Source organism: Quercus lobata, chromosome 4 (assembly GCF_001633185.2).
Source record: "Quercus lobata isolate SW786 chromosome 4, ValleyOak3.0 Primary Assembly, whole genome shotgun sequence".
Lineage (NCBI taxonomy): Eukaryota > Viridiplantae > Streptophyta > Magnoliopsida > Fagales > Fagaceae > Quercus > Quercus lobata.
In genome coordinates this window covers 9675734-9695739 of record NC_044907.1, presented here as the reverse complement: position 1 = coordinate 9695739, position 20006 = coordinate 9675734, and the positions used below count along the sequence as shown (strand labels likewise).

Genomic DNA, 20006 nt, shown 5'->3' with positions numbered 1-20006 from the left:
ATGCAATAGATTCATATTTATGGTATCCTAAGTATGAATTTGTGTCTTTCGTATCTTCTACATCTAATTCTAGTGTCTAACTTTTCATCCTAAATAGTCATTCCAAAATATTGCAAATTAATATGTGATTGCTTCAAACTACAACGCCAGTTATAATATAAATAAGATGCGTCTTTGTTCCAAACATAATAATGTTTACCTTTTCCCCTTAAATGGATACAACAATGATAGACATAGTTCTAATACAATAATATTTCATCGTAAATAGAAAGTAGAACATAGCAATAGTGACTAGACGTTCTCCTTAATTACTCAGTGCCTTGTACAACATCTCCACGTTCGATTAATGAATGTATCCTACAAGAATTGATTGCATGTATCGTGTTTGACTGTATAACTTACACTGCACTAATTCACGAATCTCGACTTGGGTCCAATATAAATTTAATCTTCATTCATTTTTTTTCCTCTTTGATACGGTTCAATTCACTACAAATTCCATTTATAATGTCTCTTGGCATCTAAGTTGCATGTCGACAAGGCACTGACAACTTATAACCAACCAATTCCTCGTAAAACATCCCCTATTCATGAATTAACCAAGCCTACGCTTGCCTCATTGTATTGTGAACCGGTGGACTATTTCGCAAAGTGGGATCAATTAGATAATTGAACTCATCTTCTAGTACCCAGAGACAACCCATCACTGTGAACACATCACTCGGCTTGTAAGGTGAATAATCCATTCAATATGACTGCAATAACATCTCAAGTGAAATAAAGGACATACATCAATAGTTGGTAAATAATGTAAAGCTGTATAAAGTTGTATACGACGAATACAAACACAAATTAATGTAATAGTACATACACTAAATTAAATGCTGACATTGACATGTGGTTAATAAAAACCATAAATATATGAGTAATTATACGGATACATGATAGACCATGCCTAGCCCTATGTCAATGAAAGATGGGTTTCTGTTAAAATATGCTGCAAATGTGTCAAGATAACTAACTTAAAAGTGATGTGACATGACCACATATGAACTTCATTAAATTTTGTTGTCATTGATGGACATGATAACTCAGTCACATGTCATAACTATTGCACACAAGATGAACTATCATTGTAACCTTTTGAAAACAGGGAGTCGTGTTCATCTTAGACCATGAGCTGAGGTTATACATGCACTGGCTTCTTAGGTTGAATAAGACATGAGTTGCAACACCTCAATATCACATTGTTCTGTGAGAAAAGGGTTTGGATCTAATTCGACATGTACATTATCTGAAATTTGAACAGAGCAACAACTACAGACATACACTGCCACTATGGAGTGACATGGTTTGGAAAAAAAAAGAGATTTCGTGAATGTTCCAATATACTCATACGAGAGTCTTAGAAGTGTCGGACACATCATGATTGACAAACCTAGACAACTAAGTACAGGTAACACCACCATAGAGTTCACCACAAATGAACTACTATGATCAACGCTATACAAGAAAAGCACCACAAGAAAAATGCCTATTTGTGAGAGTAAAACACCCTCGTAAAATGTCAAATATCGTCGCAAAAGATTATTAGCGAGGGTATATTACCCTTATATTTGCTACTATTACTAAAAGAGATTTTGCGACCATACCTTCTATAATAGTTGATGTATGAGGGCAATTCATTGTCATTATTGAACAAATCTACCCTCACAAATATATTACCAAACGATGAGGAAAATTGACAATTTACTTTTAACGAGGGGATGTAGTCATCGTTAACAACCATTTGTGAGGATCTTTATGCCCTTGCAATTAGTTATTTACGAATTTCAAATTAACGATATAAATTTTAATGGCATTTTTGAAATTGTTTGTGAGGCCATTTTGCCCTCACAAATAATTATTGGCATCTTATTGGAAACAATAGTGACGATATTAAGCTATCACTTAAAATGTTTTTGTGAGGGATTAAGCGATGCTGCTACTATTTTTAGATTATGAGGGACGTTGTCGTCACTATAAAGTTATTTATGACCAAATTTTTATGTCATTAGTGATGATATTTTATATAATTTTTGCAACATTTTATTATTTATTTGTTGTAATTTATTTTATATCATTTTTGTTTAATTATCCTCTTACAATAGTACAATAATTATTAAATATTGATTCATCAAAAGATAAAATCCCACGTAAGCTCATACTTTAAAATATAGAATATACAAAATAGTAAAGAAATCTTAAAATTAAACAACCATGACATAAAAATATTATTTTAAACTTAAACAACTATAGTCATGATAAGATCTATATTAGTCTTTCTCTGAGTCACCCTCCAAGCTGTTTTCGACCTCCATGTTATTGTTTGGGTTGCCTTTTCCATGTCTAACTTTGCCAGTACCATCCTAAAAAAAGAATTAAACATGAGATAAAATGAAAAATTACTCTAAAAACAACAAAACTTAATGCAACATGATATCATAATCTAATCAATAATGTTTAATTATTATACAAGAATTTACAAACAATTACTATATAAACTAGTACATTTTAAAAAACAAAAGCTTTAATCCATTTACATTTAACAAGTTTCCAAACATTTGTATAACCACCAAACAACATATAACAACATCAATAAACAATCACTGTAGTGGTAACACCATCTACAAAAGTAACAATAACAACCTAGCTAGGTACTCTCTCTACAATTAATATGAACCAACATGATCACAACCTTAATACTACAAAATGATATCTAAAAATTTGCCAATAATATCAAGCCAACAACAACCACTTGCAGCATTCATAATATATTTGCACATATTTTTTATTTTTCATATGTTCCACTTTTCCCTCTAGCACTCCCACATACTCCCAACTCATGCCAACTCAAACAGAAACCCTCTCACGCCACTACTCGGGATGACCAGTGTTGCACCACCACAAACCGAAACTTGATGGCTTTCCTGGTCATGGGTGGTCCCTAAAATTGGAACCCTATAGGTCTCTCATTCTTCCTTTCCTCTTGCCTTTTATTTAGTTCATTTGTCAATCCCAAATTCCATGTAAAACCTCTAAACCATCTCTAATAAATATCGATTGTTTATTTGGTATATCTCTCTTTCTATCTCCATGGTTTTTGTTTTCGCATAAATCTCTTTGTTCAGTTACAATCTCTCTTTTGATAAAGTAGCTTGTTAAACCACTTTGGCCACTATTTTGTCCCCACTATTAAATTATTGTTTTGCACCTCTTTTTGTTCTACTATTTTATATTCAATAAATTGTCTTTATTAATGTTGGGTGCAAGGTTTTTATTATGTGGCCAAAGAGAATATTTAGTATTTTGGTTTGTGTAGAGATGTGGGACACCGCAAACAACAAAGTATTGTTCTTATATTAATTCAGTTTCATTGCATTTCTTTTCATTACACTTTTGTTACATTGCATGGCTTATATAGAAACCTTTGGTTTTTCTTTGAATGACACCTAGCACGCGAGATGTCTACCTTCATGTTTCTTCAATTTCATTTTACTACCACTTAGTTCTACACTTAGCTAAATTTTTGACTAGTTTTTCAATTGCTTATTTCTTTGATACCTAGGTAGCCACTTGCCAATTACAAATTACGTTTTAACAATTAACCAGAGGTCAAACTTTCATGTTGATTGACTTTTTACCAAAGCTAATATACAACATAACATGTTAAATAAAAGAGTAAAACTTAGGTACAGTACTTAAATGCTATTCCTTAGGTTCCCTTTTTAAGATTCTGTAATGTGCATTTTTTCCCATGGGATGGAAGTGTATTTTTTAGTTAAATAGCTACATGGCTAAATCTTAAGAAGGGAATATAAAGAACAGCACTCAAGGTACTGTATCTAAGTTTTGTCCTAAATAAAATTACATCAACACAAAACAACAATAAAATTAAAAAGACCTTAATCTAACGTTACTCACTTACATGTGGCATTGAACCATCTACATAAAAGTCTTCTAGGTTAATTGAAAATCTTTGCGAATTTTGGCCATTTTTTTATTATTATTTATTTTTGGTCGAAACTTTAATCATTTTTTTAAATATAAAAGGTTTGGTGTTGCTTCTTTCATGATGGTTGAAAAATAGACATTGATTCTCTTTGTAGTTTGCAAGCTTGATATTGTTTGCAAAAACTTTACTGAAGAAGTCTATTGTGGTTTTTGTTCCAATTTAGCATGAAATTTAGCTCATGTTTGTCTATAATTGTCTTATGAAGATTTACTATCTTCACCTCATTATTACTTATGATTAAGACAATGTTTTAAATGATGTAGATAAAATGGCAGTTGATAAATCTTGGATGCATCTTTCTACTAGATCGTGCAAAGAGTATATTAATGGAGCTGAAAATTTTCATGAGTATGCATTCACATTCAATAGATGAAGATATGAAAATCAATTGTCCATGTATTTTGTAGCAATAGGTATCATAGGATTCTAGATGAGGTCCAATATTATATTTTATTTAGGGGTATAAGAAGAGATTATACTACTAGATACCTTCATGTGGAAGGTGATAGTGAAGAGGAAGGTGATGATGATGATGGTATGTAATATGGTGATATGTTTGTTATGATCAAGGATGCTTATCCACAAGTGGTGCATAACATGGAATCAAGTGGAAATGAATCATGAGAGCCAAGTGGAGATGCAAAGAAATTTCATAGATTGTTGGAAGAGGTTAAACATCCTTTGTATCCAAATTATGAAAAGTATTCGAGCTTGTCCTTCATAGTCAAGTTATTGCACATAAAGTGCGTATCATGATGGAGCAACAAGTCCTTCAATATATTGATGGAGCTATTAAAGGATGCATTTCCTATGTGTGATAGACTACCTAGCTCAAACTATGAGGCAAAAAAGATTGTCAATAATCTTGGCCTTCATTATGAAAAGATAAATGCATGTAATAAAGATTGTGCACTTTATTATAAGAAGTATTTAGAAGTGAATCAAAGTCTAGTTTGTAAACTTTCAAGATGACAGCCAAATAAGGGTGATAAAGGGAAAAATAAAAAGGTACCGTGGAAGGTTTTGCGGTTTTTTCCACTTAAATCAAGGCTACAACAATTGTTTATGTCAACAAAGACTACTGCAGATATGAAATGGTACCATGAAAAACGTATTAATGATGGAGTGTTACAACATTTAGTAGATTGTGAAGCTTGGAAAAAATTTTACCGAATTTATGAGACATTTGCGATGGATCCTCATGATGTTAGGCTTGGATTAGCTACTAATGGGTCAACCCATTTAGAATATATGAAATGCCGTTGATGTATTCTTGAGGCCATTGATTAATGAGCTGAAAGAATTGTAAGAAGATGAGATGTGTACATATGATGCTTCAACCAAGGAGAACTTTTAGATGAAAGCAATAGTGTTGCAGACTATCAATGACTTTCCTGCATATGCTGTTTTGTTGGGTTGGATTACAAAGGGAAATTTGGCTTGTCCTTGTTATCATAGTGAGACTACTCATTGTAGATTATGAAATGGATCTTGGGACATTGTTGTTTTTTGGCCTTAGACCACAAATGGTGTAATCAAAAGTCACAATTTAATGGTAAAAAAGAAAGGAAGAAAGCGCCCAAATAGTTATTTGGTGATGATGTGTTAAAACAAATTCTTCCATTAGAGCTAATAATATTTGAAAAATACGGGAAAAAGCGAAGAAGCATAACATTTTTTTTCAATTGCAATATTGAAGAACACTTTTGTTACGTTACAATTTGGATGTGATGTATGTTGAAAAAATTATATTTGACAATGCGATTGGGACAATTATGAATATTGAAGTTAAAACAAAGGATTCTTTAAATACTTGTCTTGATATAGAAGAAATGGGCATATGACATTTGCTCCACCCCAGAGAGGTTAATGGCAAGATAAAGCTACCCCCAGCTTGCTACACATTGTCAAATGATGAGAAAATGATCTATGCCAATTAGTAAAAAAGTGTTGAATTCTAGATGGTTACTTTGCAACTTTATCTCGGTGTGTGAATATTGAGGAGAAAAAGATTTATGGTATAAAGACTCATAATTGTCATATTTTCCTAGAAAGATTACTACTACTAGTAAGAGTGACCTTTTACCTAAAAATGTATATGATGCTTTGACTAAGTTTAGTAACCTTTTCGAAGAATTGTGTTCCAAAGTGTTAAGAGTAGATGGTTTGGATCATCTTGAAACCCAAATAACAATAACCCTATGTAAATCATGGTTTTGAAACCCGGACCGGACCGTATGATCCGACCGGAAAAACCTCCAACCGTTCATCTTTGCGGTTCTTTTAACTCTAAGAACCGTTCTATGTGAAAAATGCATGAAACCGCTTGAATTGCGGTCAAACCGTACGATTCTGAGAACCGTGGCCGGTTTTAGAGGTTCGCACGGTTTCATTTTTTTACTATATTTGGCCGAAAAACTGATCTCAGTCCATAAAGAATTTGAATATAAAAAATACAAAAACAAATTGCGAGAGAGAAAAAGAAAACAGAGAGCAGGTCTTACGGCTCAGGCCAAGCTCTTAAAAAAAAAAAAAAAAAAAACACCTAACCCATCACAGACGGCGCAACTCCTTCTTCTTCTTTGTTTCTTCACTACTTCTTTCGTTCTTCTTGGTCTCCTAACTTCAGTTTAAGTAGATGACTTCTTTCAACATTATTTTTGCTTTTTAGTTTGGTGAGCCTAGCACGTGTGACATGAGAAAGCCTTGGAAATGACAAAAATGAGTTTTAAAATTTCTGACTCATTGCCCCTTCCCAACGTGAATATTAACCGAACCCTTGATACAATGCATCCATCTATTCTTTACAACCACATGCCATAAATATAGTCAAGTAAAGTATGTAGGCTAGGCTTGAATAGGCTTTGAAGATGATTGACAGCTTGCTTTCTGTCAACCACTCTTTTTAAAATTTCGTTGGGCTCCTTATTTAATCAATTTTGTATAGCTTTAAGTATTTATCCGGCCACTCCTCTAGCTTTTGTTTATTTTTTTATTTTAAAAATTTTCATAAAGAGTTGAATATTCAAATGGGCTTTGGCTTAAAACAATTGATTGGATGGTCTAATGGGCTTGAGCATAACCTGAGATAATTTAGACATAAACTCTTATAAAAAGATTTAAAAAAAAGTAAAATATTGAGTTTTATCAAACAATATTTATGTTTGCTTAAGATTTCATATTTTTTATTTGCCTTATGAAAGTTGTGATATAAAAAAGACATTTAAAAATTAGATCTTTATTTTTATTTAGACTATTTTAGTTCATTTTTATACTTATATTAATTTAATATATTAATTCATATTTTAAATAATTATTAAATTAATTATGATGTTATCACGGTTCAATCCCGGTTCGACCTCAATTCGACCTCAAAACCCTTGAACCTCTCCCTTTTACGGTTCAATGAACGGTCCGGGTTTGAAAACCTTGCTGTAAATTAGAATTAAAAAAAATTCATCTTCTTGCTTTAATGTAATGGTTCACTTGGCCATTCACCTATCTTGGGAAGCTAAAGTTGTAGGTTTGGTGCAATACAGATGGATCATGGATGTATCCAGTTAAGAGGTAAAATGTATGGAATTCCATTATGATCTAAATTACAATTACATACTAGTATTTTATTTTTAATAAAATTTCATATTATGCCTTCAAATATAGGTATTTGCACAAGCTTAAAAGTTATGTTTGTAGAAAGGCACATGCAGAAGGATCTATTGCATAAAAGTATTTAGTATATAAATGTCTAACATTTTGTTCTCACTATTTAATGGAATAGAAACCAAATTTAATTGGGTAGAGCAAAATTATTATGGAGGTACCTAGATATTCTCAATTGTCCACTTTCTTAACACCTGCGCGACATTTAAGGAAAGCAACAGGGTGCAAGTTGAATGATGATCTTTATAATGCAGCAACATTTTTTAGTAAGATGATCTTCACAAAAATTACTTTTTTGATATGCTCATGATATTATATTAACACTGGTTTGGTGATAACTTGCATAATTGAGTGTAATTTATCACTTCTCAACTTTAAAATTTAGTTTAATTTTATTTATTTTGTTGATTTTAGACTTGATTTTTGTTATTTAAATTTTATTCCAGATTTGAAGAAAATAAAGATTTATTCAAATAAAAGAAATGTGAAGCATCTAAAGAGAATATTTTTGGCCTTGGAAGTTCGCAAGAAAAAGAGAATGAGGCGCTGAAAAAGAAAGAAGAAAAGGAGGCGCTGAAAACAGAACCAACAAAAAGAAAAAGAAGCTGAAACAGTGGTGTGGGCTGAACTAAAAAAGGTTTTGGGCTGAAGCAAAAACGTTTTGGGCTGAAAAAAAATGTTTTTGGGCTAAAGAAAGAATTGTTTTGGGCTGAAAAAATAGGGCAACACGTCTAAAGAGACAAGAAAAAGTGGCGCTGAAACAGAGAAACAAAAGAAAAGAAGTGCTGAAACAGAAAAAAAAGAAAGAAAGGGCTGGAATAGAGAATTTTTCAGCATTTATTTTCTTTCCAATCTTCTCAGAAAAAATTATGGTGAACTTGTTTGTGTTGGATTTAATTTTTAGCATGAACTAAACTTTCTTTATTCTAGGAAAACGATGTAATCTAGTTCCGAACTATGCTTGCTTTTCTATGTTAATTTGAACAATTTCTCTTCATGTTTGTCTGATTTATTCTAAGTTTAGTGCTTCTAATTAACTGGCCATTAATTAGATGATTTTAATCTTGTGATTTGCTATCGAAAGAGGGAATTATAGGATAGATCTTGAATATTTCAGCATAGGTAAATATAGAGATCAAAAGACTTATATGAACCTACGTAATATTAAAATCATTGGTCTTAATGCTTTTTTGCTTTATTAAATTGCATATTCTTGTGTAAAATAATGAACAAGATTGTTTCCAATTGACTATCGAAAGAGGCTTTTGGATGAGTTTGGAGATTGCTAACAAACAGAGAGAATTAAATTCAATTAGCTAGATGAGTAAAGCATAGTGAGGTATTAGGTGAAATCGATTTCCTAGAAGTTTCTTTCTCATTATGTTGATTTTCAAGCAACATCTTTCTTTTCCTCTGCGTATCTTTTATTTAAATTGATTTTATTTTAAACTCCAATTACAAAAACCTTAGTAGCTTCTCTAGATAAAATCAAGATTAGCATAATTTTGGTATTTGTCAAAAGTAAGTTACCAATCCCTGAGGATGATACTCTTCTCATCACTTTACTATAAAACTATGATACTGTGCACTTGCAGTTTTGCACCGATCATTTGGATATTTAACTGTGTGTAGAGGACATAAGAAAATCCTTAAAAGTGCAAGTATTCTTAACATTGATAGGGTGCATAGACAAGAACTTATTGCGTGGTTTGAAAAAATAGTAAGATAATAGTTTATTTTGAAAATGCATGTTTGTTTATATTTTAACTATTACAACTTGAATTTAACCTTATTTAAGTTTTATTGTAGATCACCAAATTATATAATATGAGGCAAGTTAATGGAAATATGCTTTCATTAGCTCGGGGCCCTGAGAAAAGGTCTATTTTTTTTTTATCGAGGTTACAATGTCAATGGGTTTAGATTTCATACAAATCAATGTGGTGAAAGTAAAAGAACACAAAATAATGGAGTTATGGTGAGAGGGGAGGATCGAAGTTGCAATGTGCCTTATTATGGACAATTAATAGACATTGTTGAACTTCAATATATTGAAAGGAAAAGAATTGTGTTGTTTAAATATGATTGGTATGATGTATCTTGTGAAGGAATTGGTTATAAGAGAGATCGTCACGGAATCACTATTGTTAATACATCGTGTAAATTGAAAACCGAAGAGCCATTTGTATTAGCATGTCAAGCAACTCAAGTTTATTGTGTTAGGGCACTATCATTGGGGATGTAAAAACCCCCTAGTTACTATTTCACCACCTAGACCCTTAAAATCATGCAACATCTGAGTATGTAAACCCAAATTTTCTTCCTCTCACTTTCAAACTCCTTTCACATCTTTCTTTTCTCCTCTCTTTCTCTCACGGTGACACTTGCTTCTCTCTCTCTTTCTCTCAAGATCTGCTTTGGGTGGGTAGGCTTCAGATTGACTTTAGGTGGCTTTAGATCAGCCTTGGTTGTTTCGGGTTTCGGGTTGTGGGTTGCCGATAGGCGTGGGGTCGTGGGATCGTGGGTGGTCATGGGTTTTGCTCGTCGTGGACCGTCGTGGGTCTTGGGTTTGATGGGTATGGATTTCTCTCTCACTCTTCTCCGCCTCTCTCCTTCTCTTCCACCTCCCTCTCTTATCTCCAGCTCCCTCTCTCCTTTGTTGTCATCTCACTCATCTCCGCCTTCTTCCCATCTCCGGTTATGGGTTTTTTGTGGGTTTGGATTTATGGGTTTTGTGGGTTTCACGATGGATTTTGTGTGTTTGGATTTCGGTTTTTGTGGGTATTTTCAGTGATGGTGGTGGTAGTGTGTATGTAGCGGTGGTAGGTTTGGTGGTGGTGGTTGCTATGCTTTTTGTGGTTGTGGAATGTGGTTTTGATTTGGTTTTTGTTTTGTTTTTTTATTTGAGTTTGTAGGTATGGATTTGACAGTGGTGCTTGTTGATGCTGGTGGTGGTGGTGTTGTTGTTGTTGGATTTTAGGTGGTGGCGATGGCTGTTGTGGTTTACTGTTTTATTTAGTTTAGTTTATTTATTTATTTATTTTTATTTTTTGCTATGGGATTGATTTTTGAATGGATACTAATTGTGGTGGTGGTGGCAGTGGAGGTGGCTAGTTTTGATCATGGGTGTGTGGTGGTTGGTTATATTTGTGGTTGTGGATGAAGAGAGAAAGAAATTGGGAGGAAAAAGAGAGAATGTACTTCTTATTATTTTATTGGATTGTAAAAATAAGAATTGAGATGTTGGGTGAGCTGTGAAATCGGTTGGTAAAATAAATAAAGTAGTATTTGAGAATATAAAATAAGTTCTTTTTTTGCATCCTCGAATGCTAAGCCTCTTAATGGAATAAAAGATCCCACGTGGAATGCTGTGATTGAAACCAAACCACACAACCTTTATGAAATGTCGTCAGATGAAGAAGAGCCATACCAAGAAGAAGATAACTTACATTGTAATGCAAATGTGATGCAAGAAGAAGATGATGATAATGATGATGATATAGATTGGAGTAGGAATGACGTTGATAATATGATAATCGAGTGACTTCAAATGTTGCAGTTGATAAGCACACCACAACAATCTAACATAGAACCAGCTACCATGATACAATCTTAAACTGATGACAAATAATAAATATGTGCAAATATGTTATGAATGCTGCAAGTGGTTGTTGTTGACTTGATATTATTAGTAAACTTTTCGATAACATTTTATGATATTAATGTTGTAATCATGTGGGTTCCTTTTAATGGTAGAGACTGACTAGGTTATTATTGATTTATTATTATTTTTTTAAGAGAGTTTCAACCTATGACGTCTACTCTTGATGATAGCTCTTTATCATCAAACTAAGGCACCAATCGATTTTTGGTGTAGGCAATGATTGAACCTTAGATTTCTTATTCAACTCTTAGAAACTTTATTAGTTGAGCTAACTGGAACTCATTAGTTGTTATTGGCTTATTGTTACAATATTTGGTTGTTGTAGGTGGTACTATTAGTTTGGTGATTATTTATTGATGTTGTTATGCTTAGATATATTAATGTTTTTTTGGTTGTTGTACAAATATTTGGAAACTTGTTAAATGTAAATGGATTAAAGAGGACAAGGACTTTTGGTTTCGGATGAACACAAGTAAACCTATGTTTATCTTTATCCAAGTCAGCTGGGAAACGAAGAATAACAAACTAGAATTTAAAATGAGATAGGATGAGAAAAGAGGATATTCCTCTTTGTCTCACTTGAAAATGGAGGGTATATTCCTCCTTGTCTCTCTGTTGTTAAGAAAAAAGGGATTTTTGATGCGAATCTCAATCGACACACTTTGAGACCCAACAAAAATATTGGAATACTTACCCAAGAAAACTTAATTTTAGATTTTTCATAGAAAACCCTGACCCAACGTTTATAATTGAAACGCGAACCAAAGGTATAAGTGTAATACCTTGACCCAATGATTATAATTGAATAACGAACCAAAGGTATAAAGTTTGAACGCCACAAGGAAGAATCCCTGATAAGTTCACAGTTCTTGAAGAACCAAAAGAAGAGCAAAGCCTCACCTTTTCTGATTTTTATTCAATAATCCCCCTATTACAATGAGTGCATGCTATTTATATGTCATGACTGAAAATATATAAAAAACGTACTAAATAATAAAACCCTAAATAAAAGTTGATTTGGTCTGAAATTAGCATATCCAAAATAGGAAAATAGCTAAAAAACGTTCTAAATAATAAAAGCCTAAAATTAAGGTAGATTTGGTATGAAATTAGAAGCTTTAGAATAGAAAAAATGTCTATTAACTGATTTGGAGGCTGAAAGTCAATCAGTCATTGATTCACGCCATAAATCACGCCCAATTAAGCTAGATCAGCTCTCAATAGCTTGGATTAAATTCATTACTCCTTCATCTTTCTTTGGGCCAAGCTTGGAATGTCTTGTGTTAGAATCAACCCAAATCTCTTGAATTAGCCCATTAAGTGCTTCTTTGATCTTCTTGGATCTTGCTTTAGTAATAGGCCCAACTGGAACATGCAATGGATCCTTGAATGCTTGTTGATTCTCATCATTCCCCCTCTCTTCAAAAGGATTCGCCCTCGAATCGTCACCTACATCAAAAGAAGAAAGATCAGAAACATTAAATGTAGCACTAATGTTATACTCACCTGGAAGATCCAACTTGTATGCATTATTATTGATTCTCTCAAGGACTTGAAATGGACCATCCCCTCTGTGAGAGATCGCGCCCCGAGCCCGTTTTATGGGATATGTTGGGCCAAACCCACGTGAATGGGTGGAGTCGTGTTATTGCCTCTCAAAATGGAGGTTCGACTAGTTATATTTTCCCTTCTAGATTAAGGGTTTTACAATGGAGTCGCCACTTATTTAATTATTGGAAAAATAAAAAAACCATAATTGAAAAATTCTTCATTTTATTAATTTGTCATTAAATATACATTGATCATAGGAAAATTACATGGCTTTGGTCCTAGATACAATCTAAGATAAAGTACATGACTTTGTTTCCTAGTTACAATCTAAAAATCAAAAATTACATGGATAAGCATTTGATCTACTAATCCTTGATCTAAGCTCAGAGGCTATGTTATAAGGTGGGAAGGTGTTAGGCACCCACCTTATCCGGTGAAACCGGTCTTCTAGATTATGGTGGCCAACATTCATATCACATCATCCAATATGTCAATCAATTTGTATGTTGAATTTAATGTGTGTGCACGTGATAAACCCTAATTCAATTTATTAAACATGACATTTAGGTTGAAAAATAAACTCTAGTGAATATGTGTGGATGGTGATAACCTAGATTCAAGGATTTGAAAGAATTACTAAACAAACATGTTTTTCATATTTTTGATGTGAATTTAAGATTAAATCTAGTGATATACATGAATATGTGATGAGCAACTAAGAACATGTGAAGAACACATAAGAACATTCAAATATATTCGAGGGAATTATCATGCTTTAGTCTTAAATTCTCATCATGGCAATATAAACAAACAGTTAGGGAAGGGGATTATACCTTCATGCAAGATCCATATAATGGAGGAGGGGATTCTTGATGGAGGTCCTAAGGGTGGAGGAAAAGAAGAGATAGGAGAGGGAGAGTGAGTCTCACTCAATACCTTGAGTCTCAGGAAGACCAAAATATGACAAGACTACTCAACTTCACTAGAACTCAAGAGAAGAGAAGAGAGGGAGATTTTTTTGTGTGCTTTGGAATGAAGGAGAGGGGGGGTTTTATAGTAGTGGTAGAAGTAATATGAATGGAAGGTCATTTAATGAGGGTTGACAAGGAATCATGAACCTAGACCTCATTTTAGCCTTTGGGGAAATCTGGTGCATTAAATGTGGAGATTGATGAGAGTGAAGAGCAAGCAAAGTTCAGTTTTCCCGTAGCTACTATAACAGCTTGTAGAGCCAACTTTAAAAAATAATATCTACCTCAATTCTGATCAGAATTGTCTCATTCTTGTACTCAAATTGAAGCCTCGGATGTCTAGTTTCTGGGAAAATTAACCTCATTCACAGATTCAAAATATTCTGAGAGATATCGATGAAATGGTGAGCAGAGGTCATTTGTTAGAAAATGGTTTCAGCACAATTAACATTAATAGGTCTCAAATTAGCTCCCAATTAACATTAAATGGCTCTAATCACTCCCATTTCAGACTTAATTGGTTCAAAATTTAATCTAATTAAAAGATAATTGCATAAATTACTCATTGAATAATTAATGTTTAACTATCTAGTTAATTAGGTGTGTGCAACTCTACCATAAAATGTAGTCCTAACCAATTAAATTATGACACATCATCGATCTCAAATTGATTATACTTATAACCAATTGAAATCAATTGTTTATAATCACATATAGTCGGACTCAATTTGTGATAGTGTATCTCAGCCATTAAAATTTGATTTGATGATAACTTTTAATCTGATGGTCCGATTAGGGCTCATGACCAATCGATTTGATCGTTACAATATCAAGATCATTTTGGTGAAATGAGTTTAAGGATCTAATAACCAGAATCAAGATGCATATTTTCAATGTGAAATTACCATTTTACCCTCTATGTGAGGTTAAATACGGGTTGCAAAATAGGGTGTCAACAGAATGCCCCTCATTGGTAGAGCTTGAAAAGCGAATGCCAATGTATGAAAGAGACACCTAACTTTGCAATCAGTATTTAACCGTGGTGAATGTATGATGCATGCAAATAAAAATGCAGACGGTCATGTTCTAGATCAAAATGTGGACCGAATCTCGAGGGAGATTGCCTACGTACCTCTTAGTGGGAGGATCAGGTCTAAACGTAGTTCATGCATGCAGAATTTTTTTTTTTTTTTTTGGTATGAGTACAAGATATGCTTACCTGGAGGACGACGGATTTGGGCTTTGGCTCATGCTTTCAGAGGACCAAAGGTTTTGGATCCTGGCTCATGTGTTCAGAGACCTAGGATTTTTGGATCTTGGTTCATGTTTTCAGAGGACCAAGGGTTTTTTGGGCTTTGGCTCATGTTTTCAGAGGACCAAAGGTTCTGGATCCTGGCTCATGTTTTCAGAGGCCTAGGATTTTTGGATCTTGGCTCATGTTTTCAGAGGACCAAGGGTTTTTGGGCTTTGGCTCATGTTTTTAGAGGATCAAAGGTTCCGGATCCTAGCTCATGTTTTCAGAGACCTAGGATTTTTGGATCTTGGCTCATGTTCTTAGAGGACCAAGGGTTTTTGGGCTTTGGCTCATGTTTTCAGAGGACTAAAGGTTCTGGATCCTGGCTCATGTTTTTAGAGGCCTAGGATTTTTGGATCTTGGCTCATGTTTTCAGAGGACAAAGGGTTTTTTTGGGCTTTGGCTCATGTTTTCAGAGGACCAAAGGTTCCGGATCCTAACTCATGTTTTCAGAGACCTAAGATTTTTGGATCTTGGCTCATGTTTTCAGAGGACTAAGGGTTTTTTTGGCTTTGGCTCATGTTTTTAAAGGACCAAAGGTTCCGGATCCTAGCTCATGTTTTCAGAGACCTAGGATTTTTGGATCTTGGCTCATGTTTTCAGAGGACCAAGGGTTTTTTGGGCTTTGGCTCATGTTTTCAGAGGACCAAGGTTCTGGATCCTGGCTCATGTTTTCAGAGACCTAGGATTTTTGGATCTTGGCTCATGTTTTCAGAGGACCAAGGGTTTTTTGGGTTTTGGCTCATGTTTTCAGAGGACCAAAGGTTCTGGATCCTGGCTCATGTTTTCAGAGGCCTAAGATTTTTGGATCTTGGCTCATGTTTTTCAGAGGACCAAGGATTTATGGATCTTGGCTCATACCGATGTGTGTGGCCTTTTACACTAGTACTTGCAAAATAAACGTTTTCAATTAGTAACAGAGTTATTCATTAAAAAAAAAGTTGGCATACCTGGCGAATGCCCCTAGTTTGGGACATATTCCATGCTTCAATGAATGCTGAGGGTGGACAGTTGACTTGATGTTGCACCATTGGAAAATATGGAAGAGGATCATAGCTTTCTGTTCCTAAAGAAGAATTTATTGAAGATTTTTTTTTTTTTTTTGAATTTGAAAAACTTGAATTTTTTGAAGGAAATGAAAATTTTTATTGATGAATTTTTTTTTTGAAAGCAACCTAAGAAGTACGAGCCCAATGCCCCTAGTCCTAAGGCCTTTTTTGAAAATTTCCTTCTTCTTTTTTTTTTTTTTTTTTGAAAATTTTGTCTTTTGTCTCTCTCTCTCTCTCTCTCTCTCTCTCTCTCTCTCTCTCCTTTTGAAATATGAAGATTTGTTCATTACCAAAAAGTGAAGCAGATGAAGATGAAGATGGAGTAAAAGTGATGAAGATTTATTCATGATGATTGTTTTTTTGAAAAGCCTATCCTTTGAATGAGAACAATTTTGGCTGGAAGTTGATGCGGATTGCTGGATAAGTCCTTGCTCAATTCTTACAAAAAGATAATTTCAATTAGCAATGGATTTATTTATTGAAATGAATTGGAAGTGCTTACCCAATGCCCCTAGTTCGAGGCATATTCCATGCTTAGATTGAAGCTGAATTCATTTGATGTTGTGACCATTGGGGAACATGAAAGAAGATCATGGTCCACCATCCTTGGTTCCTGCAAAAAGGCTTTCTTTCTCTAGCTTGTTAGAAACCAATTATCATGAAAACTTGCATACAATATAAATAGGCCAATGCTCTAAGTTTAAACATGATTAATGCAAAACAAATGAGCTTAGCCTAACATGCACCCAAACAATTTTGTCACATTGTTTTGACTTTGTTCTCCAAGGTTGTTTGGGTGAATGGGACCGGGCCTCTGCAAGGCTGCCTACATACCTCTCTCATAGAGGATCAGGTCAAGACGTAGTTCAAGAGAACTGGATTTTGGAAAAGAATGATTTTTTTCTTTTTTTGAAATGAGATTTCACTTCTTTTTTTGAAAAAAAGCAAATTTCCTTTTTTTTTTTTTTGGAAAAAGAGGTGATCCTTTGAACAACCATTTTGGCAAATCAAAGTGTTTAAGAATCGAACAAATCTCTTTGATTAGGAAGGACTAAGATCATTAAACTCATGTAATCAAATTTGCTTCATCCTTTTGAACATCGTTAGATTAAGTCTCCAAAGGCAATCAAGAAATGAAATGAATCACATTGTTGGGTGCAAACAAGGAGAGTGTTCCAAGTTTGGAAGTTTTTTTGAGTCATTTTGAGGATTTGAGAATTTGAGAAATTTTTTCTCGGACATGTCATCCTGTGGAGTTTGACAATTTTAAGCATTTTTCATTTTTAATTCAAGAGAAAATATTATTAGAGTTTAAGATGCGCCTACAATTTGCAATACTTCAAGGAGGTCTTATTCATGGGTTGTAATGTAGGCTAGGTTTGGGTTATGAAATGAAATATATAAAAGGCTCAAAAATCCCTATGATGTTTCCCCCAAGTATGCATTACTCAAAAATCAAGTATTGGAGGAGTTGTCCCATTTCTTCTTTGTCATCTTCTCACTAGTCTTCATTGGTCACTTATATCAACATTTGCTCATTCATCTTAAATCATACCTCTAGATTTTCATCTTGTAAAATTCTTCTCTTTTTAGGCTGCATCCTCAAGTTTCCAACTTGGTGGGGATTTACCCCTTTTTTTCTTTTCTTTGGCCCTAATTTTTGCCTAGGCCACCCTTTCGGGTTTTCAACCTAGCGGGGTTTTTTTTTTTCTTTTTCTTTTCTTTCCTTCTTCTTCTTCTTCTTCTTCTTCTTCTTTTTTTTTTTTTTTTTTTTAATGTCTCTCATCTCTTGATTGAATGAACTTTTTTGGGGGATATTTTGCCTTCCTTTTTTTCTCAGCTTAAGTCATTTTGATGCACTCTCTAGATCTCTTTCTTGCCTCGATGTGCTTGCACATTTCTATGATTGATGAATCTTTCCCTTTTTGATGAAATCTCTTTTAGATGAATTTTGTATTCCTCTTGGTATGATGAATTTTAGGCTCTTCAAACTTGATGCACACCTTTTTTTTTTTCTCACATTGATAGAATTTCATGATCTCTTATCTCTACTCATCTTTCATGTCTTCTAAGAGAGCTTTATCAATCAACTTCAAAGCTACAAGGTTGAGTCCTCTTCAACACGAGATTTAAGTATGCATAACTTGATTTTTCCCACCCCAGGTTTAGATTTTAGTGGGTTCATGCAAAAAAAAAAAGGCTAAGTGTTTAAAGGCTCAAATGGGCTAGCAATGGATAATGATCATTCTAGGTGTTAACGTATAATCTTGTTTTACCAAAGACGACCTCCTATCCCTAGCAATGCTTGCTTGTAGACACAGTGACTTGAGCTCTTTTAATAAATTCATCTTAAAAGAAAAAGTATGAATGCTCTAATGATGTGAAACAAAAGATTTTTGAAAATTGGATTAAGTGCATGGATTCTTGGGATTTTCCGATGGATGGATTCTTTTTGATTGCCTTTTAAGACCATTTCTTCTTATATTCTAAGTCAAGTAGCAAAAGTGTTTACACGGATCAAATGAAATTAATCCTTTCTCAGCACAAGTTGATTGTTTAAGCCTTTAAACATCACAATTTAGAAAAAGTTTTGTCCAAGGGATCCTCATGTACCATTTTGAAAAGGAGACAAGTCACTAGGAAGTTCAATGGCCCTAGTTCAGATTTTTTTTTTTTTTTTAAATGACTCAAGGGCCCAATGCCCCTAGTCTGAAGACATTTGAAATTTTTTCTCTTTTTTTTGGGAAAGATTTGGAAATCTTGAATTTTTTTTGAATTTTTTTTTAATATATATACACAAACAAAGCTCATGAAATGCTAAATAAAATTTTTGAATTCAAAGAAACATAGAAACAAGGATTAAACAAACAAACTTTAAGCTTAACTATGATGTTGCAAACTAAATGTGGAGTGAGGCAAAGTTGGGCCACTTGCTTCTTCTTGGTCCATTTAGTATGCTTGAGACTTGGTATGCTTGAACCTTGATTATGATAAAATGGCTTGGGCTTGCACTTGGAAGGCTTGAAACTTGATTATGATCTTTTGGTATTTGCTTGAAATGGCTTGAGCTTACACTTGGAAGGCATGCATCTTGTGAGCTTTTGGCCTTTGATGTTAACCATGTCTATACACCTTTGATGGGCTCAAGTGGTGGGCTTCGAATGATCATCATGATTCAAACAACGACCAAACACATGCATAATGCAATGCAATTAACATGGACCGACCTAAAGGTAGGTTCTATAGGTCATTACAACATGGGTATAAGGTAGATTAAAGGTCCCCACAAGTTAGGACGTCGTACCTCCCAACTTGTGACGCCAGGAGCGCCGCATTGGTCTGAACGGTACAGTTTATCCCTATGAACCACCATGGCATAACCATGATGATCCTTGTCGCGGTGGGTGGTAGGTTCACCGCTGGGTATGTGAGTCTCAAGAAGACCACAATCCACGGTTAATACTACCGGGCTTCCGGGCTAGCACACAAATAAAATAAATTTCATTTAAGCAAATGATGCATGACATGCAAATATAATGACATATTAGACATATTATATACAAAAAGCAATAAACAAACAATGACATGGTTGGCCACCATAACCTAATTGAAGCTTAGCCCTCAATATCCCCAGTCGAGTTGCCACTATGAGAGATCGCGCCCCCGGCTCGTTTTTATGATGTGTTGGGCTAAACCCATGTAAAAAGGTGGAGTCGTGTTATTGCCTCTCAAAATGGAGGTTCGACTAGTTATATTTTTCCCT

The 20006-nt window shown here is 34.1% G+C and overlaps 1 protein-coding gene across 1 annotated transcript in view; it reads right to left on the bottom strand.

Annotated features, from left to right (window-relative positions):
* Positions 1–2315: 2315 nt before the first annotated feature.
* LOC115984553 overlaps positions 2316–20006 on the bottom strand; it is a 22980-nt gene continuing 5289 nt past the window's right edge. The window contains exon 5 of the mRNA XM_031107586.1: positions 2316–2408. Within this exon, the coding sequence (XP_030963446.1) occupies positions 2316–2408 (93 nt within the window). The remainder of the gene's footprint in view (positions 2409–20006) is intronic.